Source organism: Vicia villosa, linkage group LG6 (assembly GCF_029867415.1).
Source record: "Vicia villosa cultivar HV-30 ecotype Madison, WI linkage group LG6, Vvil1.0, whole genome shotgun sequence".
NCBI lineage: Eukaryota > Viridiplantae > Streptophyta > Magnoliopsida > Fabales > Fabaceae > Vicia > Vicia villosa.
In genome coordinates this window covers 147,893,578-147,907,559 of record NC_081185.1, presented here as the reverse complement: position 1 = coordinate 147,907,559, position 13,982 = coordinate 147,893,578, and the positions used below count along the sequence as shown (strand labels likewise).

Below are 13,982 nucleotides of genomic sequence, written 5' to 3'. Positions count from 1 at the left end.
GTTGGTACTAGGGGTGTTCGCGGTGCGGTTTAGGCAGTTTTGACGAGAAAAATCATCCGAATCGCAAGAGAAAAAATCGTGCGGTTTGGTTCGGTTGGCTTTTAAAAAAAATCCGAACCAAACCAAACTAATGCGGTTTGGTTCGGTTAGGTTGGTTCGGTTTTTTACAAATATTTTATTGAGCCATACATACACATATAGATGACAACATACTTTTGTATTTAGACATTCATACACTATCAAATAACAACAAAACTCGTCATATTTTGGCAACGATTTTCCATTTAATATGTAAAAATTAAATTAGACAAAAGTGGAATATTAAACATAAAATAATAACATAAAACAATATAAAAATTATTATAATGAAAAAAATAGAAGAGAAGAGAGATTAGTGAAGGTGAAAAAGAAGAAAAGGAGTTGAGAGATTAGAGAAGATGTGCGATAAAAACGAAACTGAAATACAGAATATTTACATAAAAATGAGAAGGTGAAAAAGAAAGAATATAAGAGAGTATAGAATATAGAAGAAGAGGAAAGATGTATGTGACAAAGAAGGTGCGATAATGTTATTAGAGATTCGAGAAGATTGAGACTGAAATTATATATATAAGGATGAGAAAATTGTTCGTAATCATATGGTTAAGGTATAATAGGTTTAAGTTTGTGTTGGATGTGAGTTAAGTAAAAATTAGGTTGTAATATAATGCGGTTTGATTCGGTTTGGTTTGGTTTATAAAATACAAACCGCAAACCGAACCGAACCGTGCAGTTTTGTTAAAAGATGACCCAAACTAATCCGAATCAAATGCGATTTTTTGCAGTTTCGATTTAGTTTAGTTTAGTTTATGATTTTCTATTAGATTGATTTGGTTTTGAACACCCTTACTCGGTAGTCATCTAAGGACCTTCAACATGGTATGTTTGCAAAGTCTATCTATCTCATTATGTTAAAGTGACAAACTTACAAATACATAACATCTTTTATATATTATTGTTTTGCAAATTCAAAAGATAAACCCACCGTCCAAATTAAATATTTTTTAATTTGAATGAGTTAATTAGAGTAAAATTCAAACATAATTAAATTGGATCAAAAAGAAAATTGAAGTTGATTTAGGTGACCATATTTACAAATCAACCCACACCCATGACTATATTAGATGCACAACTATGAAGGCTATTTAAGTAAATGCAAAAGAACTAGGTTTCGTAATGGCCAAGGATCCGGTCTCCAACGCAACAACTAAGAACTCTCCCAAACCCAAAAGTCATCGCTACTTTCCTCCATCTTTTTTTCCTTACTTTTGCCATTAACACGTACCACATTCACTTCCATCTCTCAATCTCTATACACATTCCACATCTTCACTCTCTATCAAAATTCCTTTCATTTTCATCTTACTCTTTCCACCACTTCAAAACAAACCCTAATTCTCCACATTACTCAAATGGAAAACCATACCTACCAATCAAAGCTCAAATCTCAGTTAGGTCATTTCCTCATTTTGTTCAAACTGCTTTTTTTTTTTTAATCGATTTTGTTCCAGCTTTTTCTCTAAATGTTTTTTACGATTATTTGAAACAGAGCTCTTAATCGATTTTGAAGATGATAATAGAGACGACGATGATGATTATGGCTTGAAAACGTTTTACCCGTGCCCATTTTGCGAGGATGATTTTGATATTCTAGAGCTTTGTTGCCATATTGATTTGGAACATCCAATTGATGCTACCTCTGGGGTAATTATTCATCTCGCATCTTAATTAGTTTAGCATTTTTTTCATTCTTCATTAAATTAGGGTTTAGGGTTTAATTGTTTCGTAAAATTTTATACTTTGATGGTGATTATCGCAAAATTTGCTGAAATGACCTGGATTTGAGGGTTCCATTGGCAGATTTAGAAGTTGATGATGACAACTTGCAAATAGTCCTTGAAATTCAAGAGTGTGTACAATTTCTTTTATACCATAGAAATTGATTTCTCAACTAGCTTATCATTTGCAGTACTATTTGTGTATACTCACTCAGGTTTCTTCATGCAGCTTTGTCCAGTTTGTGGCGTGTGGGTGGGATCAGATTTGGTTGAGCATATAACAGCTCAACATGGAAACTTGTTTAAGATATCCTTTTTGAACTTTATCATAGAAATGCTTTTACTTTCATCGAATGTGTATGTTTGGTTTAGCTTTTGGAAAGGGCAAAAATAATTCTAGAGGTGTAGAATTGATTTTGGAATGATTTTGAGGTGTTTGGTTTTTCTAAAGTAGAATTGATTTTGGCTCTAGAATTGATCCTACTTGAAGCTAGAATTTGTAGTTTTTGAGTTATTCAAACATAAATCACTTAACGTTCTACTCACTTTTAACCCGTGTTAATTCACTCAAAATGATTTTTTTTACGGTAGAACCAAACATTGTTTCGTTTTACTAGTCTATTTTTCATTTGTCTTTCATTCAACTATGTGCTTCCTTTACTATTGATTACAGTGATTACAAATCAAAATACCATCATAAACATGATTCGTACTCAAAACTTTCCTTTTCAAGAAAGGGTGGACGGCATGGACACTTGCAATCTTCTTCAGACGGGTTGTCTTCGCCTGTGATGTCAACCTCCAAGGCGGCTTATGATCCATTTCTGTCATTTGTATGTGGCTCACCTGCTTCTGGTGAACATGGAATTGTGCAGCCTGATTCTTCAAGTGAAGCAAGCATTGAAGAAATACACTCTGATGATACATTGTTAGAAAGGTAAGATATTTATATCACTCTTTTAGTATTTTTTTTCAATATCCTTACACATAACTATGAGACTAATCTTCAAGTTAGAAATGGTGGTTAAAAGTGGCGACTCATAGAGTTAAATCCTTTATATTGTTGGTCAAGTTTGGTAAGGGCATAGTTCATTTTAATTTCAACACTTTACTTTTGGTTATGACAATTGAAGTTTGTGGATGATTGGGAAAATTTATTGTCCATGCAGTTTGCTTGATCCATTGCATTGATTTTTAGTTTATGGATGATTGTTGGTTCCAAAAGATTTACCTCTGAGGCTCTGATAGCACCTTTAACTTTGTGAAGCAGTAATCTTGAAATGTTCTTAACAGGTGCTTTACATCAAAACACTAAAAGCATCCCTCTAAACAGTTAGACTTGATCTAAATTTTCTAATTTTTATTAATATATATGCATTGCAACTTTGCAACTTTCACTGCAAAGTTGAAAAATAAACTTGAAAGGCAATTTAAGCGTGTTATTTGTTCGGAACTGAGTTCCATCTAGTAGTATAGGCAATGATGCTATGAATGAATGCCATATATAAGGTAAAAACCTGGCTGTGTATGCAAGTCCTTGAAAAAACGCAGGGATTCATGAATTATTTTTGTTTCTTCTATTTTTTAGAATCATTTGTCTTTTTGGGCGCAACTTTCATTAACTTCTGTTGATTTTTTCTTGTTTAAAACCCATGTTGGTTGTGTATGCAAGACATTGATTACCATATTAAGGTAGAAGAATTTAATTTTTTTATAAAATTTTTGATAAAATATTTTTAAGGAAGCAATGAAAGATCCATAAAGAACATGTTTAACAATAAAGTTGGCGCTTAATAAACACTGCAGACATTATTAGGTATATGTCTCAAGTCATTTTATGAAACTGCATTTCTGTTAAAATGTTTAATTTATATAACTTTATCTCTCTTTTGATAATATGTAATCTAAAATACTTGTATATTATTGCAGAGATGTTCCACCACCTTTATGTGAGAAAGACAAAGTGGAGAAAGCAAGGCGAAGTGAGTTTGTACAAGGGCTTTTGTTTTCGACTATTCTTGATCCTGACTTTTGACCCATACATATCAGTTTTTATCAATTTGGTGGGTGGAAAAAGGAGAGTAAAAGTAGGCCATTTCATCTTGAGATGATAATTAGTATGTGTAAGAATCATATGCATGCATTGTGATGTTTCTAGTCTATAATATAGAGAGCTAAGCTATTCAATAAAAAAAAGAAGAGAGAGCTAAGCTATTTGTAGAAATTATATTTATATATTTATTATGTAATGTACATTCAAGTTTATGAAATTTAATTAGTTTAGAAAACATGGCATACCCTTGTCTAGGGGTTGAACTTGGTCTTAGATACATTTTTCTGCTGGCCTGAGCCTGATTGTGGCCTGCCATAGATTTTTCTTTTCCTGAACCAACTTTATTGTTTATTTAAAAGTCTATTTAGTTGTGTTTGATAAACATCCTTGGGAAGGTGGTACAAAAATGAAATAAAAAGAGAGTCAACATAAATATTTTGTGAATAATAAAGGCGAACCTAAAGATATTTTCCTCAGGAGCAATGGCCACTTCCACAACCGAACTTGTATTAATGCATTGCCTTTTCTATTATGGGGCAGTAAGTCTTACTGAAGGGTTGACTCCTTCATAACTCAAACTTTTCCTTTCTCAAACTTTCCCAAAAGGAGACTAAGTCATCTTTTAAAGACTTACTCCTTCATAAAGTTTTTTCGAAATAGGAGACTTAAGTCATCTTTTAAAGACTTCATACGAGGCCAAAGAGAGAAGGGTCAATGTTAGTGTCCGTAATGACGAGGCCAACATAACCCTTTGTTTTTCCACCGGGATAGAAACTCAAGGGCTCACTGCCATTTTGGATACAATTCCCATCGGAGCAAGAGCTGTCACAAAGAATAATGAGTGCAAGTTAACTACTAAAGAAGTGACGTTTGTTATTTTTTGGTTTTGTATTTCAATGCAAGATGAAGCATCACTAGAAATTTCTAGAACATTTGCAGGATCGTCTCCCACATCTGTCATGAAAAAAGCAAATAAAGGGAAATAACAAGCAGTAAGCAAGGAGAGAAATGATACTTGAAAAAGCTAAAGCTCGATGAAATGATGAAAACAAATAACAATTTTGGGAATTCAGATGAAATGAGAAAATGCACGACTCAAAGAAGAAAAGAAATAGTTAGAACACGAGTCATCAAATTTAAGAGGAAGAACACGAGTCATTAGATTTAAGAGGAAAACAATCAGGGTTCATAAAAGAAGACAAGACATACAATTTGTACAAAGTTGAAATATGGCTAGGAAGGTGAAATAATCTTTATATATTAGGGCAAAACAGGTAAATCAACGGTCCCAAATAAAAGAAAATGGACAGATGAAAAATAAGTGTCTGACTTGCCTTAATATTGTAACGACGCTCGAGTAGAATTAAGCATCATAGAAGGAAGCGCCATGCACAATCTAAAGAACTAGAGTCATGTTGTTTGAAAAAGCTAAAGCTCGATGAAATGATGAAAACAAATAACAATTTTGGGAATTCAGATGAAATGAGAAAATGCACGACTCAAAGAAGAAAAGAAATAGTTAGAACACGAGTCATCAAATTTAAGAGGAAGAACACGAGTCATTAGATTTAAGAGGAAAACAATCAGGGTTCATAAAAGAAGACAAGACATACAATTTGTACAAAGTTGAAATATGGCTAGGAAGGTGAAATAATCTTTATATATTAGGGCAAAACAGGTAAATCAACGGTCCCAAATAAAAGAAAATGGACAGATGAAAAATAAGTGTCTGACTTGCCTTAATATTGTAACGACGCTCGAGTAGAATTAAGCATCATAGAAGGAAGCGCCATGCACAATCTAAAGAACTAGAGTCATGTTGTTACGAGACATTTCAATGATGAGACTAAGATTTCATTTCCAAGGCCACTTGGGTCGACCCCAAAATCTTTTCCACTTCTCCAACTGATAAACCCTACACAATAAGCCAAACTTAGTTTTTCTAAAGACTTCTCATTGTTGCGCCATATCAAACTTTATGGACAATTGTTTTAGGCCATCCATTGACTAAAAAGGAGAAAGCCAAATTATCAACAATGTCTACTCAGTTAAAGTTCCGGAGATACAATTTAACTACTATGGTCCTCTACCTAAGATCCACACTAGGGGTTGTTTCCTACAATTATATGTCATCAGTCAATCTCTCACATTTCACACCCAAATGGTAAGGAGTATTTATAACCATTATTCAAATATAAAACATCTCGTACGAGTCTAAATATATTATCTCTCTAATGCATAACCCACTCTATTCTTTTATTCTTTTATTGACTTTAACGTCATAATGCTAAAACAAAGATTCACCTAATAACATTAAAACTCTACTCTATCATTTTACCAAACATTTTATGGTTCCTTGATCAACAAGTATTAGTATAATTAATATTGAAATTTTAAAATGTCAATTAAGAATGTTTGAAAGGGGTAGGCTTTAGTAATTAATAAGATGATATTTTTTGGCGGAAAATTTTGACTGGATCAAGTAAGAATCATAAGAAATTAAAACATTAAAGTTATTGATAGATATAGGACCCACCAAGTTGAAACAAAGGGAAATGATATTTCGATACTTGTGGTTCAACGACGGAGAAGCAGAGGAACGAGAACGCTTGTGGTGAGGTGACAAAGTTGACTATTGCGTTGACTTTCTTCAAACCCTAATCCCATTTCTCAAATGATTCACCCTTGATTCGATCCATCGAACGAGACTCCGTCTCTCCATCTCCTCCCCAATCTCAGGCCATGCGACCTTGCTCCTCCGCCATTGCCCTCTCCAGAGAGGACTCCCTTTTCACCTTCGCTTCTCTATCTATCGATTTCACAAACCATGCCTTCCTCCGATCCCCATACCGCCGCCGCCACTAATATTGTCCCCAAATGTATCCTCTTCAATGCCGCCTCCGGTGCTTCCGCCGGTACTCAATTATCTCATCACAATTTATTTGAATTTCGTGGAATTTGTTTGTTTTGATTTTTCTGATTGATTTTGTTTGTTGATTTGTGTTTGATTTTGATGTAGGAGTCATTGCTGCTACGTTTGTTTGTCCTTTAGATGTTATTAAAACTAGGTTTCAGGTTCATGGTGTGCCCAAGTTCGCTAATGGAACTGTTAAAGGTATATAATTTGCTTCGTGCTTCTATCAATTTGTGATTTTTTTTATCAAAATCATTTGAATCGTGATTAAAAAACAAGACAATGAAGAGTTGCCGTTTAGATAATTCGAAATGCTCGCTGTTTAGTACTCCCTTTATTTCAAAATGAATGATGTTCTCATTTATAAATGTAGAAATGATCGCTATATTAAAAACATTAGTTTGCAGTCTCTTTTAACAACTTTATTGCATTTCTTAATCCGGTACAAAAACCTCAAACTACATTCATTTTGTTAACAACTTTATTGGATTCCTTAATTTTGAAATGGAGGAAGTATTTTACTTTGAGAATTAAAATACTTGAATACTGTGACGTGTCTAGGACACTGACCTGGGGTGTGGAAGAAAAAACCAATTTATGGCCTCTTGGACTAGTGGTGCAAAAACAATATATTCCGGGGTTTAGAATGCAAAATATATAGGGGTATATGTGCATTTCTTATAAGTTATTGAACCAACTCAAAAGGGCTAGCTCCACCCCTGCTTCAGATGTGAGCTTTTTTAATATTATTACATGAAGGATCAAACAACAATATGAAAATTTGATATTAGTATGGATTATTGAAACTGAATACTGCAATTTCATGTTGTCAGGCAGTGTAATAGTCGGCAGTTTGAAACAGATATTTCACAAGGAGGGGTTACGTGGAATGTACCGTGGACTGGCTCCCACTGTGCTAGCTTTGCTTCCAAATTGGGCTGTGAGTCCTTGCTCTCCTCATCAACGTTTCATTTGTAAATTTGCGTGTATTATATTCTTAATGAAGTATACAAAAAATAGAATCCAAAAATTTATTTCATTCCTGTCTAATATTTATATCTATGATAAGTAATGAATTCCTACCTCATTCATGGCTTGGGACAGGATGACAGTTGCAAAACAGTTTTGTTGTGGATATTTGCTATGTTGCCAATAGCACGCTATAGCAGCGCTATAGTGAAATAGCATAGCGGTGGTAGGGTTTGGCACTATTGGTCCGCGAGCCGCTGTCAGAAATAGCGGTTGTAGCGGACACTAATTTGGTCCAAACCGCTATCGCACCCGCTATTAGAATTTTAGGGATAAATTCCTCAATTTTTAAAATAAAACTGCTGTCTTTTTTAAGTGTATAAATTTCAATCTGAACCCTTTGAAGAGTAATGTTATGTTCTTGCACCCAGATAATCGTTGCTCTCTTGTTCCTACTTTTTGTTCAATTTTGTTTTATTCTTCTTCTCTGCTTAAGTTTTATTACTCTATGTTTTAGGCTCATTAACTATGACGAAAGATGATCTCTTTAATTTTGTGTATTAGTCATTTTGTGAATATTTATGATTATGTTTTACCAAATTACACTCAAAAGTATTCTTCCCTTTCTTCCACTTTATTTGATTCCTATGGTTGACATCTTCTATCTCCCTTGCATTTTGTATAATGAATCCAAGTTGCTTATAAATGCTGATTATGGTCTGCAATGAAGATGATACATACAATGAGTGTACCAAAATCTTATTAATGGGATTGAAGGTACTAAGATAGAAGGCAGTTAAAATTCTCCAATTAAGTCTTATAGTAAGGGGAAAAAGTGAAGATGTATAGATGATGTATATTGCCTTAGAATAATGGGAGTTTTTATAGTTGTGAATGTAGTTTAAATAGGACTAGTCAGAGCTTGGGGGCCAATTGTTCATGATTTAAGGCCCAAGTTAAACTTAATATTACCAGTTACCGAGTAACATAGTGGACAAGCCATCTGTCCACAAAAAGAGAAGACGTGGACAAGCCATTTAAGTCAAATCAATTATGGAATAACTAACACAAGTAGCAGATACATGGAGAAGACTAAGCACTGGACTTTATGACACCAATTGAAATTGCTAAAATACCTCCAGCCTAAAACTGAAGCTAAACTAGTTGAACACATGCCGCTGACCCCAGTAATTCTTGATAGTTGTGAGTCACAGTAGAGCTGTCATGTCGGTATTACAACAAGGCTCAATAGTATTTTTATGGCCAAGCTAGTAAAATCCTTTGATCTTTTAGCTCACACCATTTTTTTTTGTTGCCTAATCAATTTAGCTTTACTATTTGTTGGTTTATTTCATTAGTCTATACAAATCTCGAAATTTAGTTTGTCTACATGCTATTTGAAAGCAGAATACTGAATATGTTATGTTATAACCAAGTGTTCTAACTGTATTGTAAACTTGCAGGTTTATTTTACTATGTATGACCAGCTCAAAAGCCTTCTTCATTCTGATGGTTAGTCCATTGCTGCTTTCTTTTATACTGGACCAAATCAGGGGGGCTGTTGACAATTCTTTGTGACTTACATAGCCCACTTATTGATTATTATTTTTGGAGCTGCCAACTTACTTTGTTATGAAGCCAAGATACTTTAAAACTGGAAAAGTATTGGTGTCTGACACGTGCCTAAAAGTACCTAATAATTTTTTATTCTTTAAAAAAAAATCTCCTCCTATATTTTTCAAATACATCTTACCAACTAAAGAATCAATTGTCATTTGGATGTGAATACATTTTCTATACGTCTTACTAACTATGGCACAAAATTGTATGTTTTTCTTTGATACATTCGTAGTAGCAGGAATATATTTCGGTATGGGTGGTTGAAAGATATGAAAACGTTAAGAGTGTCACATTAGAAGAGACATAGTTTGAAAATGAGTTTGTAAATGAGAGATTTCTCCCTCCTTAAAAACCGCTTTTATACGGTTGAGTTAGATCTAACCCAAATTTTAAGAGCACTCTGCCTACTAACTTTTTTTTGGAGATCTTGATCATCATATATTGACTAATGACTATTGATATGTTTATCGATTAATAATGAACAATTAGCAATGTCGTGAATGCCTCTCAATAAACATTGTGCATTTATGTTGCAGAAAACACACACACACACACACACACACACACACACACACACACACACACACACTCACACCATGTATTATGATCACTGAAGACATGTAACTATGCTGACTTATTATGATCACCAAGTATCTTTTTTTAATGAATATTGATCATCATATATTGACTACTGATACGTTCATATACACTAACGAAGAATTCGTCATGTGAATGTATCGTAATAAATGCTGTCCATTTATGTTGATCTCAATTATTCTGTTTATTGTATGTGTGTATTAACGTATCTCGGCTGTGTACCATTTTTCTCTTCTAAAAATTCTTGTGTCCCTGTATCTGTGACATACTATGTGCGGGCTTCTTAGGATTTTAGAAGTCATAGGGATGTACAAATTATAATAGCTATAGTATATACATGCAGATGAAAACCATCATCACCTTCCTGTTGGAGCTAATATGGTAGCTGCTGCTGGGGCTGGAGCTGCAACTACCTTGTTTACAAATCCACTTTGGGTTGTCAAGACTAGACTTCAAGTGCGTTTCTTCAATTCATGCTGAATGTTCTTCTAATTATTTGATTATCCGTTAGGATTATAGAATAGAATTCGGAGAAATTAGAGCAGTTAAGAGTTGTTATTAGTAGTTAGTTGGGGTTCTTATCGAGAGTATATGTATAAATAACTAGGAGCTCAAGAATTAAATTCCAAAGGCGACCGTTTTATTAAGAAATAGGATAGATTAGGATAGAATCTCTCCTCAAGGGTTTCCTCTTCATAATAGACTAAACTCTATTTACAATTACAGTATTCAAAGATGCTCTCTTCCCTTTGCGTTCTCTTATTTATACACATGCTCTCTATAATAACCCCAACCCCAACTTACTAACTTCTAATAACAACTCCTAACTACTCTAATTTCTATTTATTCTATAATCCTAAAATTATTTTATCAACCATTCTCATCTAGTTGGCATAATGCATGAGCTACTTGTACTCTTTGTGGTGTATCAATATGCAATTAGTGCATTATTGTTTGCTGGGTATGTATAGCATCTATGGAAGATAATAAAATTAAAACCTCTATTTAGTGGGATGGGTTGGATAAAAGATCTAGCGCACAAAACAACTATTGTAATGTAGATACATTTTACATATATTTAAGTGTACAAATTTCCTCATAATAGTATTGATAAACACCATCTTACTTATATCATTATGAAGTGAAATCTTAGAGAAACAATAGAAGAACTACAAAGCATCTTTTGTCTTGCTTATAATCAGTGCATGTTTGTGTATTCTGCACTGTAAGTTTGCTGCCTTTTTAATGCAGACCCAGGGAATGAGACCTGGTGTTGTGCCATATAAGAGCACACTATCTGCGTTGAGGAGAATTGCGCATGAGGAGGGCATACGGGGGCTGTACAGGTTGGTATTTTTTTAATCATGAATGCAACAAGATATGGTCATTGGACTGGACATTATAATTAATAATTAACACTTCAATGACGTTTGGAATATTATTTACTATAAACAGTGGCCTTGTACCTGCTCTAGCTGGTATCAGTCATGTTGCCATTCAATTTCCGATGTATGAAACAATAAAATTTTATCTAGCAAATCAAGGTAAGTTAATGTCTGTTCTTGTTCTTTGTGAACTATTGAAAGTTTTGGCAGTTACTTAGTTTGAACACTATTTTGTATCAGATGACGCAGCAGTTGATAAACTTGGTGCACGTGATGTTGCTATTGCTTCATCAGTCTCCAAAATTTTTGCATCCACATTGACATATCCCCATGAGGTATTTTGCTGACTGACACTTAATTTAGTTCAAGATATTTTTGCACAATCGTAGGTAAGCATACTTCTAGATGCCTGGTCTTGCGAATGAAATAATATTTGCCAATCATTTGATGGGAAAATCGCGTAAAATCATTCTTCACTGTTTAAGGAATCCTAGAATGATACTTTCTTCCTTGCAATTAGCTTTTTCTTCGAATATTCTGAGCATCCACTTTTTTTATCCTCTCCTCTCTTTCATTGTCTACTTAGAGAGCCATATCCCTGTGAATTGAGCTGGGATTCTTGAATTTGATATGACTTATTTTCATTCTTTGGGCAGACAAATATCATAAAGTAACATATTGTAACATTTTGTTTGCAGGTTGTACGTTCCAGATTGCAAGAACAAGGGCATCATTCAGAGAAACGATACTCTGGTATGACAGACTGTATTAGAAAGGTTTTTCAACAAGAAGGCATACCAGGTTTTTACCGAGGATGTGCCACCAACCTTCTGAGGACAACACCAGCTGCCGTAATCACATTCACCAGCTTTGAAATGATACACCGTTTTCTTGTTTCTCATTTTCCTTCTGATCCACAACCTCATATTTTGTGATTTGATTATAGCAGTAGATCCAAAACATTAACAAGTCCAGCTGAGTAACGATTCTCCTGGCAATGCATATACCATTCTTTATATTTTTAGTTATTTTAAGGTAGATCAACACATCATTTCCACAACAATTGAGATAGAATTCCCTGGCCAAACTTCTGCAAGATTATTGTGTTTGTACTACGTACGGAGACCGATGGATAGTTATAGATTTGAGTATGATAATGATGATAAAGATGATAATGGTACGAGACTACGAGGATGTCATTTATTTTAGTTGGATAGAATACTGTTGAATATTCTTATTTTATCATTTTAAAACTCTACAATTACTGCTGCTTCACATTTTTTGCGATTAGCATTCAAATACTCACCACATCATTAATCTTGGTTCACATATAAAGTCATTGTTGATGCGGTCATACGACTAGACTCGTTTATCGCTTGCTTGATATGGTTGTGTGAAATCCCTTACTCTTCTAGTAGTGTAATATTAATGCCCAGGTCCTAAGACATACAAATAGACTCGTGTATCTCTTGCATGAGATGACCAGAATATGGTGTGTAAGCTTATGGTTTAAGTGCCTCAGAAAAAAACAAGAAGCTTACGAATTAACCTTTATTGAAAGAGTTATGCTGTCAAAATCTTGAGTGGGACTTGGAATACCAGACCAGACAAAACGTTTAACAGCAGGAAGCGAATGCCGACAAGAGAATGTTTCTACAAAATTCATTGCGGATGGATGGGTGTTTTTCACCTCATTATTAGATGGCTAGATTACGACATTAGGGTATAATGAATGAAACAAAACAATTAATTTGTGGAGTTTAGTTCACCAATTACATATTTTAAACTTAAGTTCATTAATTAATTCAATTCAATTTGAATTATGTAAATATAACGTAATTGTGATTCTAATTAAGTAAGTTTAAGCATACACGTACACGGAAAATTATACCCCGTACCCCAGCGTTTATTCCAATACCCCTACAATTTTAAAAAAATTCCAATTTTATCCTTTTTTTTTTACTTTTAACTTTTTTTTATTTTTTTTATTTTTTCATTTTTACTGTTTGTACGGACGAATGAGGGTTGGAGACTGTGACGTTGCCTAAACCGGATATCCGAAAATGCAGATTTCCGGTTAGTAAAATCCAAAACCGGACAACCCAGGGGTGGGTGTTTCAGTTCGTTTTTTTCAATTTTGCGCAACCGGATATTCCAGGGGTGGGTGTTCCGGTTTGTTGTGTGTCTCAACCGGATATCCCCTTTGTGGGTATTCCGGTTCCTTTTTTTTTTTAATTATATATTAAACTAAATTAATTTTATATATTTAGGTGTGGATCCTCCTTTGAAGAAATGCGATGTAACTCAAACATGTGTGGATACAACTGATGTTTTTGTAATTGGTCAAAAATTTGCTACAAGAGAAGAGGCGATAAGTTGGATTAAGGAGGTTGGAATAAGGAATAAAGTGACAGTTATAATAGCTCGTTCAGATATCAAAACAGGCAAGAGAGGAAGAAGTGATAAATTAGTATTTGGTTGTGATAAAGGTGGAAAATACAAAAAAACAGATAGCGAAACCCAAAGTGCTAGTAAGAGATGTGGTTGTCCTTTCAAAATTAGGTCAACATCGTTGAAAGATGGTTCTGGATGGAAGATCGATGTAAAATGTGGAGTACACAACCACG

At 34.1% G+C, this 13,982-nt stretch overlaps 2 protein-coding genes across 2 annotated transcripts; both read left to right on the top strand.

Moving 5' to 3' along the window:
* Positions 1 to 1,213: 1,213 nt before the first annotated feature.
* On the top strand, positions 1,214 to 4,105 carry LOC131610409 (protein DEHYDRATION-INDUCED 19 homolog 5-like). The gene is made up of 5 exons (XM_058882356.1): positions 1,214 to 1,494; positions 1,589 to 1,743; positions 2,047 to 2,124; positions 2,489 to 2,754; positions 3,747 to 4,105. Exons 1-5 carry the CDS (start codon positions 1,452 to 1,454, stop codon positions 3,850 to 3,852), a joined length of 648 nt encoding a protein of 215 aa, XP_058738339.1. The 5' UTR covers positions 1,214 to 1,451; the 3' UTR covers positions 3,853 to 4,105.
* A 2,304-nt stretch (positions 4,106 to 6,409) lies between these two features.
* LOC131610408 (nicotinamide adenine dinucleotide transporter 1, chloroplastic-like) lies at positions 6,410 to 12,616 on the top strand. Its single transcript, XM_058882355.1, has 9 exons — positions 6,410 to 6,785; positions 6,890 to 6,985; positions 7,618 to 7,724; positions 9,217 to 9,265; positions 10,314 to 10,426; positions 11,222 to 11,316; positions 11,426 to 11,514; positions 11,596 to 11,690; positions 12,054 to 12,616. Exons 1-9 carry the CDS (start codon positions 6,698 to 6,700, stop codon positions 12,288 to 12,290), a joined length of 969 nt encoding a protein of 322 aa, XP_058738338.1. The 5' UTR covers positions 6,410 to 6,697; the 3' UTR covers positions 12,291 to 12,616.
* Positions 12,617 to 13,982: the final 1,366 nt, after the last annotated feature.

What these genes read in the sequence shown, in the direction of transcription:
- LOC131610409 (XM_058882356.1), top strand. Translation starts at nt 1,452, where the DNA reads ATGGAAAACCATACCTACCAATCAAAGCTCAAATCTCAGTTAG. An exon ending in AAAGCTCAAATCTCAGTTAG is followed by an intron (nt 1,495 to 1,588) that starts GTCATTTCCTCA and finishes TATTTGAAACAG; the next exon opens with AGCTCTTAATCGATTTTGAA. An exon ending in AACATGGAAACTTGTTTAAG is followed by an intron (nt 2,125 to 2,488) that starts ATATCCTTTTTG and finishes ACTATTGATTAC; the next exon opens with AGTGATTACAAATCAAAATA.
- LOC131610408 (XM_058882355.1), top strand. Translation starts at nt 6,698, where the DNA reads ATGCCTTCCTCCGATCCCCATACCGCCGCCGCCACTAATATTGTCCCC. An exon ending in AAGCCTTCTTCATTCTGATG is followed by an intron (nt 9,266 to 10,313) that starts GTTAGTCCATTG and finishes ATATACATGCAG; the next exon opens with ATGAAAACCATCATCACCTT. An exon ending in CATTGACATATCCCCATGAG is followed by an intron (nt 11,691 to 12,053) that starts GTATTTTGCTGA and finishes TTTTGTTTGCAG; the next exon opens with GTTGTACGTTCCAGATTGCA.